We start from the raw sequence: 21,405 nt of genomic DNA, 5'->3' as shown, positions 1-21,405 counted from the left end.
AATAACCACCAATAGTAGAGTGAAGGAGCTTTACTGAGCTGAGGAACCAAAAAAGCACAAGGTATTTTGTAACCAATTCCAAGGGTGTAAATACATTATTACATTGGCTGCCTCTGCATTTAGCCCACACATACTGGACCACTTTATTGTTGCACTACACTTCATATATGAGCTAGGACAAGCCCCTCCCACACATCTAAGGGATTCAACCAATTAGGTGCCTGATGCCGCTCTCTACAAATTAATTTTGCAGTCCAATCAGAACTTGGCACTGGCGCAGGCAGAGTAAACTCACATTGTTCCATTTCCACCTTAGGGTGAGCGGTGGCACCGAATATCCTTATTTTAAGGTTACAATGGCAGGACACTGTGTAAAGCCCCGCGATACTCCCCCTTAAGGACTAAATGAGCAATATGAAGTTTTGAATTTGTCTAATAATTGCAAATCATTTTTTGGAGTTTACACCCCAATTTCAATTATACCTTTTTATTTTATATACATTTGTCGCCTTCATAGTAACCTAAAAACCAAGGGGTCAATTACTGGTTCTGGTATATTAGGTATAGCAGTGTCTACAGTCAAAAAGGTCGACATGAGTTTAATTTATGTATTTTTTGAGTGTCAGTCGGGGTATGGATCATTGGGTTTGACCCATATTAGGTAAACATGCATTGTGTCAACCACAGAAGGTTGACATGGCTTAGGCCAACACCAGAAATAGGTCGACAGGTTTGGAAGGTTGACAAGTTTTATTTTTTATTATGCCCCGGACATGGACACAGTCCCCTTGTACCACATGGCTCGCTGTGCTCGGCGCACTCTTCTATTCTCCCTCCCACCCTAGTGAATGGTAGGGCCTGTCGGCACATAAAAAACCAGTGACAAACTCATGTCGAGCTTTTGACCTCGCCATTGTCGACCTATTTTATGTGTCAACCTAAGCCATTTCAACCTTCAGTGGTCAACCCAATGCATGTCGACCTAATGACCGTATATAGTCAGTTGACATAGGCCCTGTATGTGTACCGCGTGCCCTCATATGGCTCGACGTACTTCAGGCACATTATTATAATCTGACTCTATGCACACTGGATGGTAAAGTATGAAACTTTTTTTTTTTACAAAAAAAAAAAAAACATGAAAAACATGTCAACCTAGACCTGGGGGAGCCAACTCCAGTCCTCAAGAGCTGCCAACAGTCGTTTTCCATGTTTAGCTCCACCTGTGGATATTTTCAAATGTCAGTCAGTCAGTAATGAGTACAGCTGTGCACCTGCGAGGTGAGCTGGAAATTGTGAACCGTTGGTAGCTCTCAAGGACTGGAGTTGGCTACAACTGACCTAGACATTAGATCTAATGACTGAAAACCCAATTCCCAGCCCTGTGAATTGATTCAAACCCAAATGTACTTTTTGTATTGCACAAATCTGCCATTTATCTCCACTCCTGTCCTTATGCCCACTGAGTCTTCTGTATGATTCTACGGTACTTATATGTTAGTTGGGCGCCCACTATAGTTAGTACGCTCATACCCCCACTATCCATGTCCGCGTGGAGTTGATTTTATATAGTGTTATTGGATTGACCCCTGTCTGTCTCTGCACATGTTACATCTGCCCTCCTGCAGTGCAGCGTGTTATCACAGTGGTGCAGTTACGCTTTCTTTGCTTTACTCCCAGCTCAGAATCAGGCCCTATCTCTTGCATGCAAACAACCAGCCCCTGCTTATACCCCTTTTACACCGCCGCAAAGACCCAGGTTTTTCCCTCGTGGACCCGGGTTAGCGGTGGTGTAAAATCGGTTAACTAGTGTCCCTTTACACGGAACTTCTACCCAGGTCCTGACCAGGGTAGAACACGGGCAGGACCTGGGTCGAGGGTAGTGTAAACGGGTACACCAGGTTGTCCGACCCGGCTCCCATTTACAGCAATGGGGAAGCCCAACCTGGGTGCCGGAGGCGGTCCCGACAGTCATTTACCCGACGTCGGGATCCCAACTGTCAGAACTCCGACAGACGGTTGCCCGATGGCTACCGGCTATTCTCCTCGTGGGGGTCCACGACCCCCATAGAGGGAGAGTAGAATAGGTGGCGAGCATAGCGAGCCACCATGCCCGCAGCGTGGCGAGCCCGCAAGGGGCTTTGTTGCGCTCACCATGCTGTCTGAGTCCAGGCAGTTGGGATCCTGACTGTTGGTACCCTATACCACACCCGCCCAACCTCCGGACCGCAGGTTGGACGGGGGACACACGCAGCCTCCGCTGCTGTCTGCTTTACTATGCAGACAGCAGCGGTGTCAGGGAGGAGGTGAATGGATGCCTGTGTGCTGCATCCATTCACCTCGCAGATGGGGCTGAGGGAGGGATGGGGGGGGGGGGGGGTGTATGGGGGCAGCCCAGCAGTTTACCTTGGTGCTGGGCTTGCCCCGAGCGCGACGATCGGAGGTCCCGGTGCTTGGAGATGATGTAATCTCCAAGCGCCACCTCCGTTTACATTGCAGGTAGGCACTGTGTAAACCAGGCATGTCCAAACTTTGACCCTCTAGCTGTTGTAAAACTACACATCCCAGCATGCCTTGCCATAGTTTTAGCATTCCCTAATAGCAAAACTTTGGCAAGGTATTATGGGACTTGTAGTTTCACAGCTGGAGGGCCATAGTTTGGACGGATTCAGTATTGAATCCCGGCGGTCGGGATCCCGGCGTTCAGAATCCCGACGCCGAAATCCCGACAGCCGAAATGCCGACAAGGGGGGGACGTGGATCGCCCCCCCCTTGCGGGCTCGCTGCGCTCGCCACGCAGCGGGCCCGGTGCCTCGCTACGCTCGGCACGCTATTTTATTCTCCCTCCAGGGGTGTCGTGGACACCCCAGGAGGGAGAAAGTGTCGGCATTTCGGCGGTCGGGATTCTGAACGCCGGATCTTAACTGCACCCCGTTTGGACATGCCTGCTGTAAATGGTGCAAATCCCAAATCTGACCTGGGTTGGAACTGTGTTCCAAATACCGGGTCGGATCCGGGATTTGGGTGTAAAAGGGGTATTAGTGAGTGCACGTGCAGGCCTGTAGGGCTGTACGCATCAGACACTTGGAACATCCGCTAATAGTAACAGTAATAGATGGTGATAACAGGGAAAGTGCAGCAAGGAGGTGATTCTTTAATTGCAGCTTGTGCAGATGCTCAAACACCAACATGAGGACGTGTAATAAACTTGGCTCATATTGGCGATACAGGGGGTACTGTGTATAGCTCAAGGTTTGCACTACTACCTTACAGCACTGAAGTCTTGGGTTCAGTTCCCACCAAGAACCAATCTGTGTGAAGTTTGTACGTTCTCCAGTGTTGAACGGGAACTTTTTCCTCTAGAACTTCCCCCCATTTTGCCACCAACTCTGCAGCTGCCCCCACAGTCTTTCCGAAAGATGCAATGTTACCGCTTTAGCTGCCATGACCTAAAATAGATTTTATTTTCCTCTTTCTATAAAACACAAAACTTATTTGAAAAAAGTGACAGTAAAAGGGAAAACTCCTTTAGTAAAATAAATAAAATAGATATGCACACAGGTGTCAGAGACGGCGCACTATGCAGCGGGAATAAAGGGTGGAGTCATTTGGGGGGGGGGGGGTGTAGAGGAAGGTCCTAGGGAGGGGCTCATGGAGAGACAACGAGAAGGAGGTGACCACGGACTCTGAGACTTGTACAGCTGCTGAGTAGGAGGCGATGGTTTCTCTGCTGCTCTGTGAAAGCTAAGTGTCAGACGGCAATTCCCAGTGGATTCATGGCAGAAGGTGAGGAGTCAGGTGTGGGTCTCCGCTGGTCAGGTAAGAGGCTAAAGAAGGTACAGCTGGGGGGGGGGGGGAAATCAATACATGAGGGATGGAAAAAAGGTGAGGTGAGGGTTTGAGTGTCTCCGCTGCATTACGTTTCTCCCCACAACTCAGTTCCAGATCTTGAGGAAGCTGTCCCATGATCCTGTTGCTACGGCCATTCCATCCGAGGTGACACCGAGGCAGCTGACGCGATTGTCATGGCCGGAGAGGACCCCTGTGAATGAACAGTGCGGTTATAATCATTTACACGCTGAAGCTTCTGACTGGCACATTTATTATGTACTAATACAAAAAAAGACCTCTTTAGTAGCAACACAGGCCCTGATGACGGTACATAATGAAACGCGTAGGGTTACAAGATTAGAGAAAATCATCCTGAGCAGAAGCAGCAATCCCATATTGCTCCAGTTTTCTCTAAACGGGTTTAGTACCATGTTCAGGAAGTCTGGACTACGCGAGACTAGAACATGGCAGTTTCCGCCTAAGCAAACTCACCAACTCTTTCCCCCTTCAGACAATCCCATATGTTGCAGTTGAAATCATCGTATCCAGCAAGGAGGAGACGTCCGCTGCGGGAGAACGCCACCGATGTGATGCCGCAGATGATGCTGTCCTGGGAGTAGACGCTGATCTCTTGGTCAGCGCGCAAATCAAACAAGCGACAAGTGGCGTCATCCGATCCCGTACATACCGCCTGCCCACTGGGGAAAAACTGCAAGAGGACAGAAGACATATATATTACATACACATCTGGTCCCGGCAACGTGCCTGCACAGGTAAATTGTCAGTTTTAGTCCACGTGGATGGTAAATAATGAAAGAGTTGAGAATGTTTTTTTTATTTTTTAATTGTCGACCTTCAGCACCCTGAAAAAAAGGGTCCACATCCCATCAAATACCAACCGCCTATCACCTCATGGAATGGTTTCTCCTCAATTATGGATTAATTGTGGGACTGGGGCGGACTCCGGAGCAGTCATCATTACACCTGGCCATCGCGGGTGATTAATTTTATAATATTTTTTGGCACGGGCCTAAAATGTTGAAATATAACATGAAGGAGCTAACCTGGCTTCAGCATCAGTAGGGTATGAGACACAAAAAACAGCGGAAGAACCAAGGCCCAACGGTTAACAACCAGAAATTGGGGCGGCGCTGTCCCGGCGGACAACACAAGGTACTAGTGCAGAGCAGAAGTGACTGGAGACACCGCACAGGTCCCATCACACAGAGACAGGCTTGCTGGCACACAAAGACTTCCACTCAGGATAAATTAACGTGCATGCTCCACAGCGGCTATTGCGCAGTACAAGTTCCAGTGAACTAGCGTAACGGCTAAATAGGTAAATTAACATTTTAAATATGTGGTCCGTATTCCCAAGAGGTTGCTGAAAGTGAACTCTACTGGGAATAGACGTCTGGGTGTCAGAATGTCTCCGTATACTGCAGCAGGTCCCCAATGACAAAGGTATGATCACGGAGGGATCCGACCCAGCTGTTTACCCCTGACCTGTACTCACGCATATTGCATTGATGTCGGACTCGTGTCCAGTGAATGTCTGTCTGCATTCTCCTTCCCGGACATCCCACAGCTTGGCGCTTGCGTCACACGCCCCAGAGACGAAGAGGTTGAAGTCGGGGGACACGGCCAGGCTCATACAGTCTCCTGTGTGACCCACAAATACCGTCTTTTGCTGCCCAGTTTCAATGTCCCACAGAGCACTGACAATGAAGGGGAGATGGAGATTCAAACGCTGTATTATTCCACATTTGCATCATATTAAGCATTTCCTGTGCTGGAGTTTAGCCGCTCCTGTCCCTTCGTGTTCCTTAAGTGCGATCATACACCATCGTGGGAATAATAAAGTCCCAACAGCCTAACTGACTGAAATTTCAGCTTTTTGTCCTGCATTAGATCCCATTACGATCATCACCCTTAACATCTGAGGAATGCCTGTAATAAGATGGGGAGCTAACATTATAGAATATGTATTTCACTTTCCTACGTTGTATTATTGGTACTTTTACACTCAGATTGTGAAAATAAAGGTTTCCCTGAAATAAGATGTTGCTGTCTATTTTCCCATGAAAATGATCGACGCTCCTGGTTCTCCTTACCAAGTGGTGTCTCCGGAGCTGGTCACGATCTGGTTGTCATCCAGGAATCGGCAGCAGGACAGGTAACCTGAGGAGGATTGCAGGAGACAAATAACCAATGATCAGTGTATTGAAAACAATAGAACGCTACTTTCAATCCATTCTAAAGCATCTGCTGGTAAAAGGATTGCAGGCTCATCCAGACACACCCGGATGCATGTAACATTGCCGTGCACAGTCAGCGGATACTGCAGGAAACTCACCCGTGTGGCCCGCAAGCTCCCGGCTGACTCTGACATTACCCTCACGTGTCTTCAAGTTGTATATAGAGCACATGTTGTCCAATCCACCACATGCGACAAAGTTACCAGATGGCGCATAGGAGCAGGTCATCACCCAGGAGGAGCGTAGGGGGATAGCATGGACCTAAAGGAACGAGGAAGCCGCATACTCAGTGTGGTGCCGATCAGTGTATACGGTGTAAGAGTAGTGTCAGGGCAAAGGGTGACTTACAGGTCACTATGCAAGGAATTCATCAGAAGAGGGGTGTTGTTGTAGGAGGGGGTAAGTAAGAGCAGTAGTGCGAGTGCAGATGGGAGGTGAGTAGAAGCGGTAGTGTGAGTGTAGATGGGAGGTGCGTAGAAGCGGTAGTGCGAGTGCAGATGGAGGAGAGTAGGAGCAGTAGTGTGAGTGTAGATGGGAGGTACTGTAAGTAGGAGCAGTAGTGTGAGTGTAGATGGATGTAAGTAGGAGCAGTAGTGTGAGTGTAGATGGATGTAAGTAGGAGCAGTAGTGTGAGTGTAGATGGATGTAAGTAGGAGCAGTAGTGCGAGTGTAGATGGATGTAAGTAGGAGCAGTAGTGCGAGTGTAGATGGATGTAAGTAGGAGCAGTAGTGCGAGTGTAGATGGATGTAAGTAGGAACAGTAGTGTGAGTGTAGATGGAGGTGAGTAGGAGCAGTAGTGCGAGTGCAGATGGAGGAGAGTAGGAGCAGTAGTGTGAGTGTAGATGGGAGGTACTGTAAGTAGGAGCAGTAGTGCGAGTGTAGATGGATGTAAGTAGGAGCAGTAGTGTGGGTGTAGATGGGAGGTGAGTAGGAGCAGTAGTGCGGGTGTAGATGGAAGGTAAGTAGGAGCAGTAGTGCGAGTGTAGATGGGAGGCGAGTAGGAGCAGTAGTGCGAGTGTAGATGGATGTAAGTAGGAGCAGTAGTGCAAGTGTAGATGGGAGGTGAGTAGGAGCAGTAGTGCGAGTGTAGATGGATGTAAGTAGGAGCAGTAGTGCGAGTGTAGATGGATGTAAGTAGGAGCAGTAGTGCGAGTGTAGATGGATGTAAGTAGGAGCAGTAGTGCGAGTGTAGATGGATGTAAGTAGGAGCAGTAGTGCGAGTGTAGATGGATGTAAGTAGGAGCAGTAGTGCGAGTGTAGATGGATGTAAGTAGGAGCAGTAGTGCAAGTGTAGATGGATGTAAGTAGGAACAGTAGTGTGAGTGTAGATGGAGGTGAGCAGGAGCAGTAGTGTGAGTGTAGATGGATGTAAGTAGGAGCAGCAGTACGAGTGTAGATGGGAGGTGAGCAGGATCAGTATGAGTGCAGACTGAGTTACATAGATGAATGTAGGAGGAGCAGTATCAGTGCAGGTGGGACACAGACTGTGCAGTGTCAGCATAGGCAGAGTCATGAGGAGCAGGACTAATCATAGAAGTAGAGATGTTTTCCCCTACACTAGGGCTATTGTGCAGCAGGTAGCCCCTCTCAGAGCACCAGATGCTGGGCGAGTAGGCAGCTCCCAGTGGCTCCCACTGAACATGTGACTCAATCACATAAACAACAACTGAGAGCAACTAAACTACTTTGCTGGACAGCCTGGATCACTGTGACGTGCAACACAATGAGCTATTGGTAAGACTCACCTTGTTGGTTGTGTATGTGTCCCACACAATCAGTTTTCCATCTTGAGAGGCGCTGACCAGGAGTCTGAGAAATAGAGAAGTCATCTTATTATATTATTTATTTACTTACAGTTCCTTATATAGCGCAGCATATTCCGTTGCACTTTACTATTGGAAACAGCAGTGATACAAGCTGGGTAGGAACAAACCAACATAGAGGTAGGAGGGCCCTGCTCGCAAGCTTACAATCTATAGGGATAATAGGAGGGATACATAAGGATATAATAGCATGGCAGTCCCATCAGATTACAGGACAGTCCTGATGGGATGCAATTAGGTATGATGCTACTGGAGGTTATGTGTGGGTTCCGGAATATGATAGGCTGCCTGAAGAGGGGAGTTTTCAGGGAACGCTTGAAAATTTGGAGGCTAAAGGAGAGTCTTAGTGTGCGTGGAAGGACATTCCATAGGGTGGGTGCTGCCTGAAAAAAGTCCTGCAATTGTGAAAGGAGCAAGTAATGAATGTGGATGAGAGACGCAGATCTTGTGCAGAGCGGAGAGGTCGGGTGGGGATATATTTTGAGATAAGCGAAGAGATATAAGTCGGTGTAGTTAAAGTAATGGCTTTGTATGTAAGTAGAAGTATTGTATATTGAATGCGGTAATATACAGGCAACCAATGGAGGGACTTGCAGAGCGGATCAGCAGACGATGAACATCTAGCCAGGAAGATCAGCCTCGCAGCTGCATTCAAAATGGATTGTAGTGGTGAGAGTCTGTTCTTAGGAAGACCGGTAAGGAGGCCATTGCAATAGTCAATGCGGGATATAAGGAGTGCACGGATTACAGTTTCTGCAGTGTCTTGTGTAAGGTACGGATGAATTTTGGATATGTTTTTTTAGATGCATGTAACACAATATAGAGACAGATTGAATGTGAGGAATGAAGGACAGTTCAGAGTAGAGGATGACCCCCTAGGCAGCGAGCTTGTGGAGTAGGATTAATTGTTGTGTTCTCAACAGTGATAGAGATATCAGGTTGGTAACTACTCTTGGCTGGTGGGAATATTAATATAATATTTAATATTAATTCTGTTTTGGAAATGTTGAGTTTGAGGTGGCGAGATGACCTCCAAGATATAATTGCAGAAAGGCATTCAGAGACACGGAGCAATACTGATGGTGACAATTCCGAATAGATTTGAGTGTCATCAGCGTACAGATGATACTGTAAACTGAAAGAGCTGATTCGTTTGCCAAGAGACGAGGTATAGATTGAGAAAAGCAGAGGACCTAAGACTGAGCCTTGTTGTACTCCAACGGACAGAGGTAGTGAGGAGGAGGTAGAATCAGAGAAGCGAACACTGAAAGTGCGATTAGATAGGTAGAAAGAGAACCAAGAAAGGGCTGTGTTCTGAAGACCTAGGGATTGTAGTGTTTGTATGAGAAGAGAGTGGTCGACAGTGTCAAAGGCAGCTGAGAGATCTAGAAGAAAAAGAAGTGAGAAATGGCCTTTAGATTTAGCAGTGGCCAGATCATTGACTACTTTAGTCAGTGATGTCTCTGTGGAGTGTTGGGAATGAAAGCCTGACTGAATTGGGTCCAATAAGTTGTAGTAGTTAAGAAAGTGTGTGAGGCGTGTGTAGGCAAGTCAGCCAGGCATGGGAGCTGAGAGAGAGAGAGAGAGGACAGGAATAGTGAGAAGGACAGAGAGTAAACAGTAAAAATGGAAGATGGTGAATCGCCTCAGTAAGAGGCAAGAGAGGGAAACAGAGATGACAAAGGAAAAGAAATGACCTGAAATTAAATCTTATTATCGTACAAAAAAGCAGGGCATCTGTTGGCCATATTTATGTGAATGAACAAAAAGATTTTGGTTTCGATCCTTGGGGTAAATTTACTTAAGTGCCAGATCTACTTATTTATCTAGAACCTTCTAGATCAGTGGTCAGGGAACTGGGTCCTCATTACCCCACACAGTGCATGTTTTGCTGGTAACCCAGCAGGTGCACAGGTGTACTAATTACTCACAGACACATTTTATAAGGTCCGCAGGTGGAGTTAATTATCTCACTTGTGATTCTGCGAGGAGACCTGCAAAACATGCACTGCGTGGGGTAATGAGGACCGAGTTCCCTGACCACTGATCTAGATCAGTGGTTTTCAACTCTTTCAACTCACAGTGCACCCAACAAGATTTTGAAATTGCCAAGGCACACATTCAGACCCCAATGGTAAAAACACATTGGCCCTCACAGGAAAACAAACAAAGCTATTGACACACACATGATTTTTTTTTTCAACCCTTTGAGTGCCATAGGAATTAGTCAGAACAGGCGTGAAAATCGCCAACCCTAACCATACTATTAACCCTTTGCTGCAACTTTGCTGCAAGAGATCCTCAAACCATCCGTTAGAGAAAATGGCAGCGCCGCTCACAGCTGTTCTTTTTTTGGGTGCAATATTTAACTAAACGTAAATTAATAGACTTGGCTGTGCTTTTAATTTATCTACACTAATAGAACAGTCGCTGTGAGCAATGCTGGCATTCAAAGAGTTAAGCTGAGCACTGTGCTGTCATTCCAGCTCGTGCAGGCAGAGGGCGATGTAACACTGAAATGCTGGTTCTTGGGAAATGAAAGTGAGGAACAAAATGAAAACGGCTCCATGATAACCGTACATAGAATGGGGCGTTGTGTATATATAGACACCAGTTAAATACCTGCTTTCATTTTTATGAATGGTACCAGTAAAAAGTAAGTGCTCACTGGTTGCTATGGACAACACAGACTCCTCCACACCTGTGCAGCTCTTCCTACCTGTTACCTGTGGAGCAAATGTTATAAGAATTGGGGACATATTGGGAACTTCTATGACCTGCCCATGTAGGGATCTATAACCCCCAACAATTGGGAGTGGGGAATTAACACATTACATGTAAAAAAAGGGAGCTCGGACATAGGTCACTCCCAGGTTACGAGTCATGATGGGTGCGTTGCCATGCATCACGCCATGTTGCACTTTGCGTTGGGGACTTTCTCTGCTGCTGGGTTGTCCCCAGCCTCTTTCAGAGGTGAGAGTACTCACACAAACCTCCACCCCTCCTCTCCAGCAGGACATTGAGATCTGAGACTGGGACTGTCCCCAAAAAGCAGAACTGCCCCTGCCAAAATCCGGATGGGTGGGAGGTCTGGGAAGTGTAAGTTCCGTACTCTAAGATCTTATTGTGTGGACAACAGTTTTACCACCATGACTATCATTAAAGGAGAGCGACCATCCCCTGGTATGGTCACTTACTGCTCAGTACTGCACTGGCCATGTCCATAATACATCTATTACACCCTATACAGACATAGGACACTACACCCCCAACATGTCCTGACCACCGGCCATAATACATATATTACACCCAATACAGACACAGGACACTACACCCCAACATGTCCTGACCACTGGCCATAATACATCTATTACACCCTATACAGACATAGGACACTACACCCCAACATGTCCTGACCGCCGGCCATAATACATCTATTACACCCTATACAGACATAGGACACTACACCCCCAACATGTCCTGACCACTGGCCATAATACATCTATTATACCCTATACAGACCTAGGACACTACACCCCCAACATGTCCTGACCGCTGGCCATAATACATCTATTACACCCTATACAGACATAGGTCACTACACCCCGACATGTCCTGACCACTGACCATAATACATCTATTACACCCTATACAGACATAGGACATTACACCCCAACATGTCCTGACCACCGGCCATAATACATCTATTACACCCTATACAGACATAGGACACTACACCCCAACATGTCCTGACCACTGACCATAATACATCTATTACACCCTATACAGACATAGGTCACTACACCCCGACATGTCCTGACCACTGACCATAATACATCTATTACACCCTATACAGACATAGGACACTATACCCCAACATGTCCTGACCACTGGCCATAATACATCTATTACACCCTATACAGACATAGGACATTACACCCCAACATGTCCTGACCACCGGCCATAATACATCTATTACACCCTATACAGACATAGGTCACTACACCCCGACATGTCCTGACCACCGACCATAATACATCTATTACACCCTATACAGACATAGGACACTATACCCCCAACATGACCTGACCACTGGCCATAATACATCTATTACACCCTATACAGACATAGGACACTACATCCCAACATGTCCTGACCGCTGGCCATAATACATCTATTACACCCTATACAGACATAGGACACTACACCACAACATGTCCTGACCGCTGCCCATAATACATCTATTACACCCTATACAGACATAGGACACTACACCCCAACATGTCCTGACCACCAGCCATAATACATCTATTACACCCTATACAGACATTGGACACTACACCCCAACATGTCCTGACCACTGACCATAATACATCTATTACACCCTATACAGACATAGGACACTACACCCCAACATGTCCTGACCGCCGGCCATAATACATCTATTACACCCTATACATAGGACACTACACCCCAACATGTCCTGACCGCCGGCCATAATACATCTATTACACCCTATACATAGGACACTACACCCCAACATGTCCTGACCGCCGACCATAATACATCTATTACACTCTATACAGACATAGGACACTACACCCCAACATGTCCTGACCGCTGGCCATAATACATCTATTACACCCTATACAGACATAGGACACTACACCCCAACATGTCCTGACCGCTGGCCATAATACATCTATTACACCCTATACAGACATAGGACATTACACCCCAACATGTCCTGACCACCGGCCATAATACATCTATTACACCCTATACAGACATAGGACAGTACACCCCAACATGTCCTGACCACTGACCATAATACATCTATTACACCCTATACAGACATAGGACAGTACACCCCAACATGTCCTGACCGCCGGCCATAATACATCTATTACACCCTATACAGACATAGGACCTTACATCCCCTCCATGGCCTGACCGCTGGCCATAACTCATCTATTACACCCTATACAGACATAGGACACTACACCCCAACATGTCCTGACCGCTGGCCATAATACATCTATTACACCCTATACAGACATAGGGCACTACACCCCAACATGTCCTGACCTCTGGCCATAATACATCTATTACACCCTATACAGACATAGGACACTACACCCCAACATGTCCTGACCGCTGGCCATAATACATCTATTACACCCTATACAGACATAGGACACTACACCCCAACATGTCCTGACCACTGCCCATAATACATCTATTACACTCTATACAGACATAGGACACTACACCCCAACATGTCCTGACCGCTGGCCATAATACATCTATTACACCCTATACAGACATAGGACACTACACCCCAACATGTCCTGACCGCCGGCCAGAATACATCTATTACACCCTATACAGACATAGGACATTACACCCCAACATGTCCTGACCACCGGCCATAATACATCTATTACACCCTATACAGACATAGGACAGTACACCCCAACATGTCCTGACCACTGACCATAATACATCTATTACACCCTATACAGACATAGGACAGTACACCCCAACATGTCCTGACCGCCGGCCATAATACATCTATTACACCCTATACAGACATAGGACATTACACCCCAACATGTCCTGACCACAGGCCATAATACATCTATTACACCCTATACAGACATAGGACAGTACACCCCAACATGTCCTGACCACTGACCATAATACATCTATTACACCCTATACAGACATAGGACACTACACCCCCAACATGTCCTGACCGCCGGCCATAATACATCTATTACACCCTATACAGACATAGGACACTACACCCCAACATGTCCTGACCGCTGGCCATAATACATCTATTACACCCTATACAGACATAGGACACTACACCCCAACATGTCCTGACCGCTGGCCATAATACATCTATTACACCCTATACAGACATAGGACACTACACCCCAACATGTCCTGACCGCTGGCCATAATACATCTATTACACCCTATACAGACATAGGACCTTACATCCCCTCCATGGCCTGACCGCTGGCCATAACTCATCTATTACACCCTATACAGACATAGGACACTACACCCCAACATGTCCTGACCGCTGGCCATAATACATCTATTACACCCTATACAGACATAGGGCACTACACCCCAACATGTCCTGACCTCTGGCCATAATACATCTATTACACCCTATACAGACATAGGAAACTACACCCCAACATGTCCTGACCGCTGGCCATAATACATCTATTACACCCTATACAGACGTAGGACACTACACCAAAACATGTCCTGACCGCTGGCCATAATACATCTATTACACCCTATACAGACATAGGACACTACACCCCAACATGTCCTGACCACTGACCATAATACATCTATTACACCCTATACAGACATAGGACACTACACCCCAACATGCCCTGACCACTGCCCATAATACATCTATTACACCCTATACAGACATAGGTCACTACACCCCGATATGTCCTGGCCACTGCCCATAATACATCTATTACACCCTATACATACATAGGACACTACACCCCCAGCACGTCCTGACCGCCGACCATAATACATCTATTACACTCTATACAGACATAGGACACTACACCCCAACATGTCCTGACCGCTGGCCATAATACATCTATTACACCCTATACAGACGTAGGACAATACACCAAAACATGTCCTGACCGCTGGCCATAATACATCTATTACACCCTATACAGACATAGGACACTACACCCCAACATGTCCTGACCACTGACCATAATACATCTATTACACCCTATACAGACATAGGACACTACACCGTAAAATGAACTGTCCACTGGTCACGATCTTTCTAGTACAGAAAACCTCCCTCATGGATTCGGTACCTTGAGTCAGTTGACCAGTGCATTGCATATATTTTAGCCAAGTGACCACGCAGCGTTCTTCTTGTGCGCAACTGTATTCTCCCAACCACCTCCATTCCACCGGTTATCTGAAGAAAAATAATTGACTGTGATTAGAAGGTGACCATATATAAAAACCACATACTCAGGCCCAGGTGTGTTGGCGGGACAAACCGGCCTTGGAGGGCGAAAGTATTCTAATTACAAACAATGTGAAAATTAAATTTTTTAGTATTTGGTAGGGGAGTCTACACAAAGTTGCATGCCATCAAACCACTTGGTGAAGTATCTGGACCAGTCCAAAGCAGAAATGGTCTTCTACATGCTGGATGAAGGTCTTCATTGAACCTTCAAAGATTTAAAACGAATCCCACACATCTTGCTCTTGATTTGTGGGAACACAAAGTAGCAGAGGGTCAGGCTGGACTGTACGTCGGATGACCAAGCTCCTGGATGCTTGGTCATCCACCACTTTCCTAGACTTGTTGTGCTGGAGAAAGGCACCACCAGCTTGAGTTTTTTGACAGCGCCTGGAAATGGTTTATAGCAATTGCAGCATTCACTGGTTGACCAACCAGTCTCCAGTGACGGTGCGCTGCTGAACGATTTGTATGGTAGCTACGTGGCCAGTCCTGTCCACATTGGGTGGACTGCTGTTTGGTCCCGGGAATCTAAACTGTAGATTCAGTATTCATCAACAGTGCTGATCTCCCAAAATTTGAGCAACCGCCACCCAACCTGGCCAGCATGTCGCGGAACCGAGTCACCTGAGCTGCCTCCTGCTCTCGAGTCAGCCGATGAAACCTTGCTCAAACCAAAAGCCAATTTTTTCATGGAGTATCAAGTGGATGGATTTCAATGGGTTGCCATCTTCTTCTCTAATTGGGCCATGGTCATCCTGGTGTCCACCTCATCTATGGCCTGCATGGCATCAATGTTGTTCTCTGTGATGGCGGACACAGGTTGCAGCATCATAGTCTTCCAGGGCACCAAAATTTAGCTTGGTTCAGGACGATGCTTCCTCCCCAAAGGCAGCTTGCAGTTGGTTCTCCTGCTGTCATAGAAGATCATGGATCTCTAGTGGCGTTTAGTTAGCTCCAGGAGTTTGTGAAGGAAGTGGACATGCGGATGTCTTTGGTGCGCAGTGCTTTGTATATACGGTTCCGTGCCCTCGTGTGTAGTACATGAATCATTTATTGCACATATTGATACTTTGCTTTATACTGAAGGGACTATTGGGTGCAAATTGCTAGTCTGAAGGCACGATAGAATGAGCCCTCCGGGGTACTGGGGTAAACTGCATGTAGATCCAGGTTGCGCACCCCCATATACAGTATACATCAGAAAGACAGAAGACATACAGACATATGTACACACCTGGTCCAAGGATGTATCTGCACATTGTTTCCTGGCATCCTGCAATGACAAGAGCGGTGTGAGAAGGTGGCACAAAGGACAAGACACCTAACTTGTGGATGAATAAAGCATATGGAAGGTGACAATGCTGTATTTAGTAGATATGCCACATTTAGGACATAAGATAAAAGGCATACTGCCCAACAGTACTGATTTTGCAGGCCACAGTGCTCCGTGGTGAGGAGATGGTTGGGAGGTCAACTCCCAGCAAGAGCAGAAACAAGGGAGTGACAAGTGGCCACACCCACAAGGCCCTCTTCCATCTGTATGGGGGATATTCAATGCCGACGGGGTATATGGCTGCGGGGCCCTATTCAATGCTGTCTTTGACAGCATTGAATAGGGCCCCGCAGTTGGGCTTGTTCTGCGGACGCTTCTCTCGGCCACGCCCCTTTATCGACCTGCAGCAGGCAGGACATTGAATCCTGCCTGCAAAATGCCGGTCGAGCAGACCGAGAACGGGACAGGGTCACGGCTGTCGGGCCAGCCCGACAGTCGTGACCCAACATTGAATATCCCCCTTAATCTATCAACACCCAGTCTTGCTTTACGGTCATCGATTGTAAAACAAAACCTTATATGCTGGTGCTATAGAAACGAGTAATGACAATGATAACTAGAAAAATAGAACTAATTACCCTTCTGAGGAAACCGTCGGTAGTAGGAGGACGGAGAAACGCGTCAAGACTCCCCTGATCCTGACCGTGATTGCTAATACGATTGCTACTATTTGCCTTATATCTGCCTCTTATCGCTGGACTGCTCCGGTTAAATCTTCAAGGTGCAACCACAGGTGTGCTGAGACGGTATTTCATCTGGCCGTTCCGGGTCCAATACAACATCGCCCAGCCGCGTCAGCTCCCAGCGCTAGCTCTCACTACAACAGAGCAGCGCTGGTTGTCAGCAGACCAGCCGGGACTCACGTCGTGTTACCTGCTCCCGGTACCGGCTCCCACACCATCGGAGCAACACCGGTAGTAGCGGGGACTTTGTGAGGAGACGAGACCTATACTGCGCCCACCTCCAGACATCAGTTGGTAATATACTTCAATATATAAGGAGCACCGCTTGATTGTTTAATCAATATTTATTAACAAGGAGCATCAGTTCACTACGATTTATTAGCTGTTAACCAGCTTCCAACAAAGGAACTGTTACATTGATTTCCAGTGAAGTTGCAGATGCAAATAAGACTTGAATATTAAAACCAGCAAATGATTATGGTTCAGGGTCGGAGATTTTAATGAATATAGTGCTTTCTGTATATTATTAATTTTATATTATATTGTATGTCTGTTATGTTATTTTATAATTAAAAGAATTATTACTGTTTAAGTAAAAATTAATATATAAAAAGATCAACACAGTGCGCTCTCTTTTTTTATATATATAATTCTTTTAGAGTGTATATATATTCTTCCCCCCCGACAATGATAACTAGCTGATGTGCCCTGGTTGACAGGTTTGCTGGTTGGAACATTTTACCCTTTTCCACCCCCTTACAAGTCAAAATATAGAAATATTCCCACTTAGTGGGTGGCTGCACATAACTGTCACAGGTAGAAATTTACTAAAATGGGAGTTGCTATAGGCAACCAATCAGAATCTACTTCTTATTTATAAAGCACCATCTAGAAGATAATAGACAGGATCTGATTGGTTGCCCATAGCAACATCACATGTCAAATAGTAAATTTTCCCTCACGGTGTCCAGACCACCCAGCGGGTCACATGTTCCAGACCACCCAGCAGGTCACATGTTCCAGGTCACCCAGCAGACAAATAAGCCATGTATTTTACCGTAATCTGCTTCTTCAAAGCTTCCGCTTCTTGTCGTAACTCCTCGAGCTCCCCCATGGTGACCGCACTAGGAAGAGAGAGCAATGGAAGGTGATGTAACACACAAGGAAGAGAGAATGTATATTATAACCAGAACGTACTTGGTACACAATAGCTTGTGGATTCCGATTGTAGGTCACATAACATATCGCAGAAGCATGTTTGGTATGCATGACTGCTCTTGACATTTCTGTTGGTCATGAGATATAGATATATTAATTATAATGTTAAAAGCCTGTCAAAATGACATCTGAGTCCCTATCCGCTCCTACCTCCAATCTCTGACATCACAGCTCCCTCTCTCCATAACCAGGAAGTGTGAAACAGATCATTTTGGCTTCACTTTCTGTTAAGGAGTCATTTGGACTGTCAAGTGGCCTCTAGTGGTCAGTGGCGGTACTTCACCTCAAAAAAGGTGAGGAGGATTGAAATATATATATATATATATATATATATATATATATATATATATATATATATATATATATGTGTATTTATTTACATTGTTGGATGTCTTTCCTAATTCCGTGAGCCCAAACGATGCCTCTATTTATTTCATGGTTATCTGAAATACATTGTGCGCCATTCGCTCACCAGACAATATTACCCTTGACTGCCGAAAACATACTTTAACCATATATGGCAGGATGGCGCTACATGTGCCCTGTCAACCCCATACTGGCACATGGACTGCAGCTGGTGCCAACATTGGATAAGAGGGGACTCCCGTCTGTCACATGATGTGCCCCACAAGGAGGTATTGTTACCCCGCACTACGGTAAGATGTATTTTGCATTGATTAGAAGGGGGGGGGGGGCACATTGCGGTGTTCTCCCCACTGCACGCTCTTTGGAACCATTATGTAATGTCCTTTTAATTCAGGTTATTGAAATTTGAATTGAACAAAAAAAAAAAAAAAAAATAAAAAAAAAAAACACCTTTATTGCCTATTTTGGTTCAATTTTATTGGATGCCATGGATAGTGTAGAAAGACTGGTATTTTGTGAAAATGACAGGTGCACTTAAAAAAACAAGGTATGATCTCGGCAAGTACGGCATAAAACAATTAGGTATTGACGTTTGAATGTGACAAGGGAAAAGGGCTCAGCACAGGGCAGCCGGAGCCTCAGCAGTTTTGCAGTTTTACAAGGGACTTTTTGGGATAGTGCTTAACCTTTACTACAGCCATGAGTGACCTTGTAGCATGCTGAAGGGGAGAGTTAGCAAAGCTTGGACACAGATATAAAGTTAAGAGAATAAGAGAGAGAGAGAATTAGATTTGGGTGGGGTTTTACTTCAAAGTGAGATCTATATTGCAGTGTAAAAATAAAGCAGCCAGTATTTACCCTGCACAGAAACAAAATAACTCACCCAAATCTAATTCTCTCTGCACATTTTACATCTGCCCCCTGCAGTGCACATGGTTTTGTCCATCTAAGAAGGATTTTGTCAGAAAGAGTGAACTAGTATAAGGCACAAAGAGAGATTCCTGACTGCATATGCACCTTAGCATAAGGACACGCATAACCCTAGAATGTCTGTGTGCGTGTATATGTGGTAGGGAATATAGATTGTAAGCTCCACTGGGGCAGGGACTTATGTGAATGCTCAAATAGTCTCTGTACAACGCTGCGGAATATGTGTGCGCTATACAAGAAACTGTTAATAAATAAATAATAAGGATACGAATACCTCTTACTTCCACTCGTATTTCAAATTGAGGGGTACTCATATATGAAAAGCCTAATCAAGGGGTACAGGAGAGAAAAAAAGTTTGGGAACTGCTGGTCTAAATGATATGTATATCAGCAGCCACCAGGAAGGAGGTACAGTATGCTAGCCTCCGAAAACACACAAACCAGGTGGCGCTTTAGGGATTACCACAGGATTACACGTGATAATATTTATTAGAAACAATATAAAATATTCAACCTCCCAGGGATAATAAAAGTGCATCAATTGAATGATATATATATATATATATATATATATATATATATATATATATATATATATATATATATATATATATATATATATATATATATATATATATATATATATATATAGGATACTGGTGGACGGCGGCACTCACAAATAATGACACAGACTCAGCTGGATAAGTGTCCCAACGTTTCGGAACCTAGTGGTCCCTTTATCAAGGTGCAGAGATTAATCTCTAGACATAGACATAGACATAGACATCACCTCTGCTTTTTGTCTGCATAACAAGTCAACATCATACCTTCTCGCCACAAATTTAGAGATAAGATGATCCAAACGGTCAGAAAGCCCCGATGGATCACTTATAATGCGGGCAATCCTCATCATTTGGGACCGAGGAAGTCCCCTCTTCAAAGCAGGGGGGTGATGACTGGAGGCCATCAAGAAGGTATTCCTGTCCACATTCTTATAGTAAATATCGGTGGACAGGACTGAATTGTTGATGTGAACAGACACATCCAGGAATTGCATCACTTCAGCATGACATGAATGAGTGAATTTAATGGGGGAATCCCTGGAGTTCACATCCACCATCAGTTTCTCAAATAGCTCCTGCCCACCCGTCCACAAGACAAAAATATCGTCAATGTAGCGGGTGTACAGGAGTATATGTTGGCTGACCTCAGGGTTATTAAGAAATAGCTCCTCTTCCTGTTGAAACATAAAAATATTGGCATACGAGGGTGCTACCGCGGACCCCATGGCGCACCCCCGTAGCTGAAGATAGTAACTCCCATCAAACAGGAAGAAGTTCCGCTCAAGGGTCAGGCCCAGCAGTTTTAGAAACAACTTATGATTGAATACCATGTTATCCAGGTGCTCCTGCAAAAATACCCGCACCGCCTCTAGACCCCCTTGATGGGGTATAGCGGTGTACAGGCTAGCAACATCTAGGCAACACATGATAGTACCTGGCGGAACCACAGACAATTCAGACAATAGTTTCAAAAAACATGTAGTATCCTTCAAAAATGATTTTTTATATAATAGTAAAGGCTGCAACACAAAATCAAGTAACTGGGACACAGATTGATATAAAGAATTACGAGCAGCAATGATAGGACGACCAGGAGGATTCCTGGCATCCTTATGTAACTTAGGGAGAGTGTAGAGCACAGGGACCACAGGTGCTGCTACACTGATCTTGTCCCGTACTTTAGAGGGTAATACTCCCTCAGATACTGCAGTTCCCAGGATAGAGGTGAGTTCTTGTTGGAATTGCTGAGTAGGATTGGTAGGCAGTTTCTTGTAGACAGCAGTGTCTGATAACTGGTTATAAATCTCCGTCCGATAGTCACTGAGGTTCTGTATACAGATGGCCCCGCCCTTGT

At 45.7% G+C, this 21,405-nt stretch overlaps 1 protein-coding gene across 1 annotated transcript in view; it reads right to left on the bottom strand.

The window, feature by feature from the left end:
- Positions 1-3,622: 3,622 nt before the first annotated feature.
- The window catches only part of GNB3 (G protein subunit beta 3), a 52,324-nt gene continuing 34,541 nt past the window's right edge, over positions 3,623-21,405 (bottom strand). The window contains exons 2-10 of the mRNA XM_083149705.1: positions 18,032-18,098; positions 16,193-16,231; positions 14,798-14,904; positions 7,836-7,899; positions 6,188-6,350; positions 5,946-6,012; positions 5,348-5,549; positions 4,324-4,540; positions 3,623-4,042 (exon numbers count right to left, since the gene is read on the bottom strand). Of these exons, the coding sequence (XP_083005831.1) occupies positions 3,936-4,042; positions 4,324-4,540; positions 5,348-5,549; positions 5,946-6,012; positions 6,188-6,350; positions 7,836-7,899; positions 14,798-14,904; positions 16,193-16,231; positions 18,032-18,088 (1,023 nt within the window). The 5' untranslated portion in view covers positions 18,089-18,098 and the 3' untranslated portion in view covers positions 3,623-3,935. The remainder of the gene's footprint in view (positions 4,043-4,323; positions 4,541-5,347; positions 5,550-5,945; positions 6,013-6,187; positions 6,351-7,835; positions 7,900-14,797; positions 14,905-16,192; positions 16,232-18,031; positions 18,099-21,405) is intronic.

The sequence above is a fragment of the Crinia signifera genome, chromosome 6, assembly GCF_055691185.1.
Source record: "Crinia signifera chromosome 6, ASM5569118v1, whole genome shotgun sequence".
NCBI lineage: Eukaryota > Metazoa > Chordata > Amphibia > Anura > Myobatrachidae > Crinia > Crinia signifera.
This window is presented reverse-complemented; position numbering and strand designations above follow the sequence as displayed.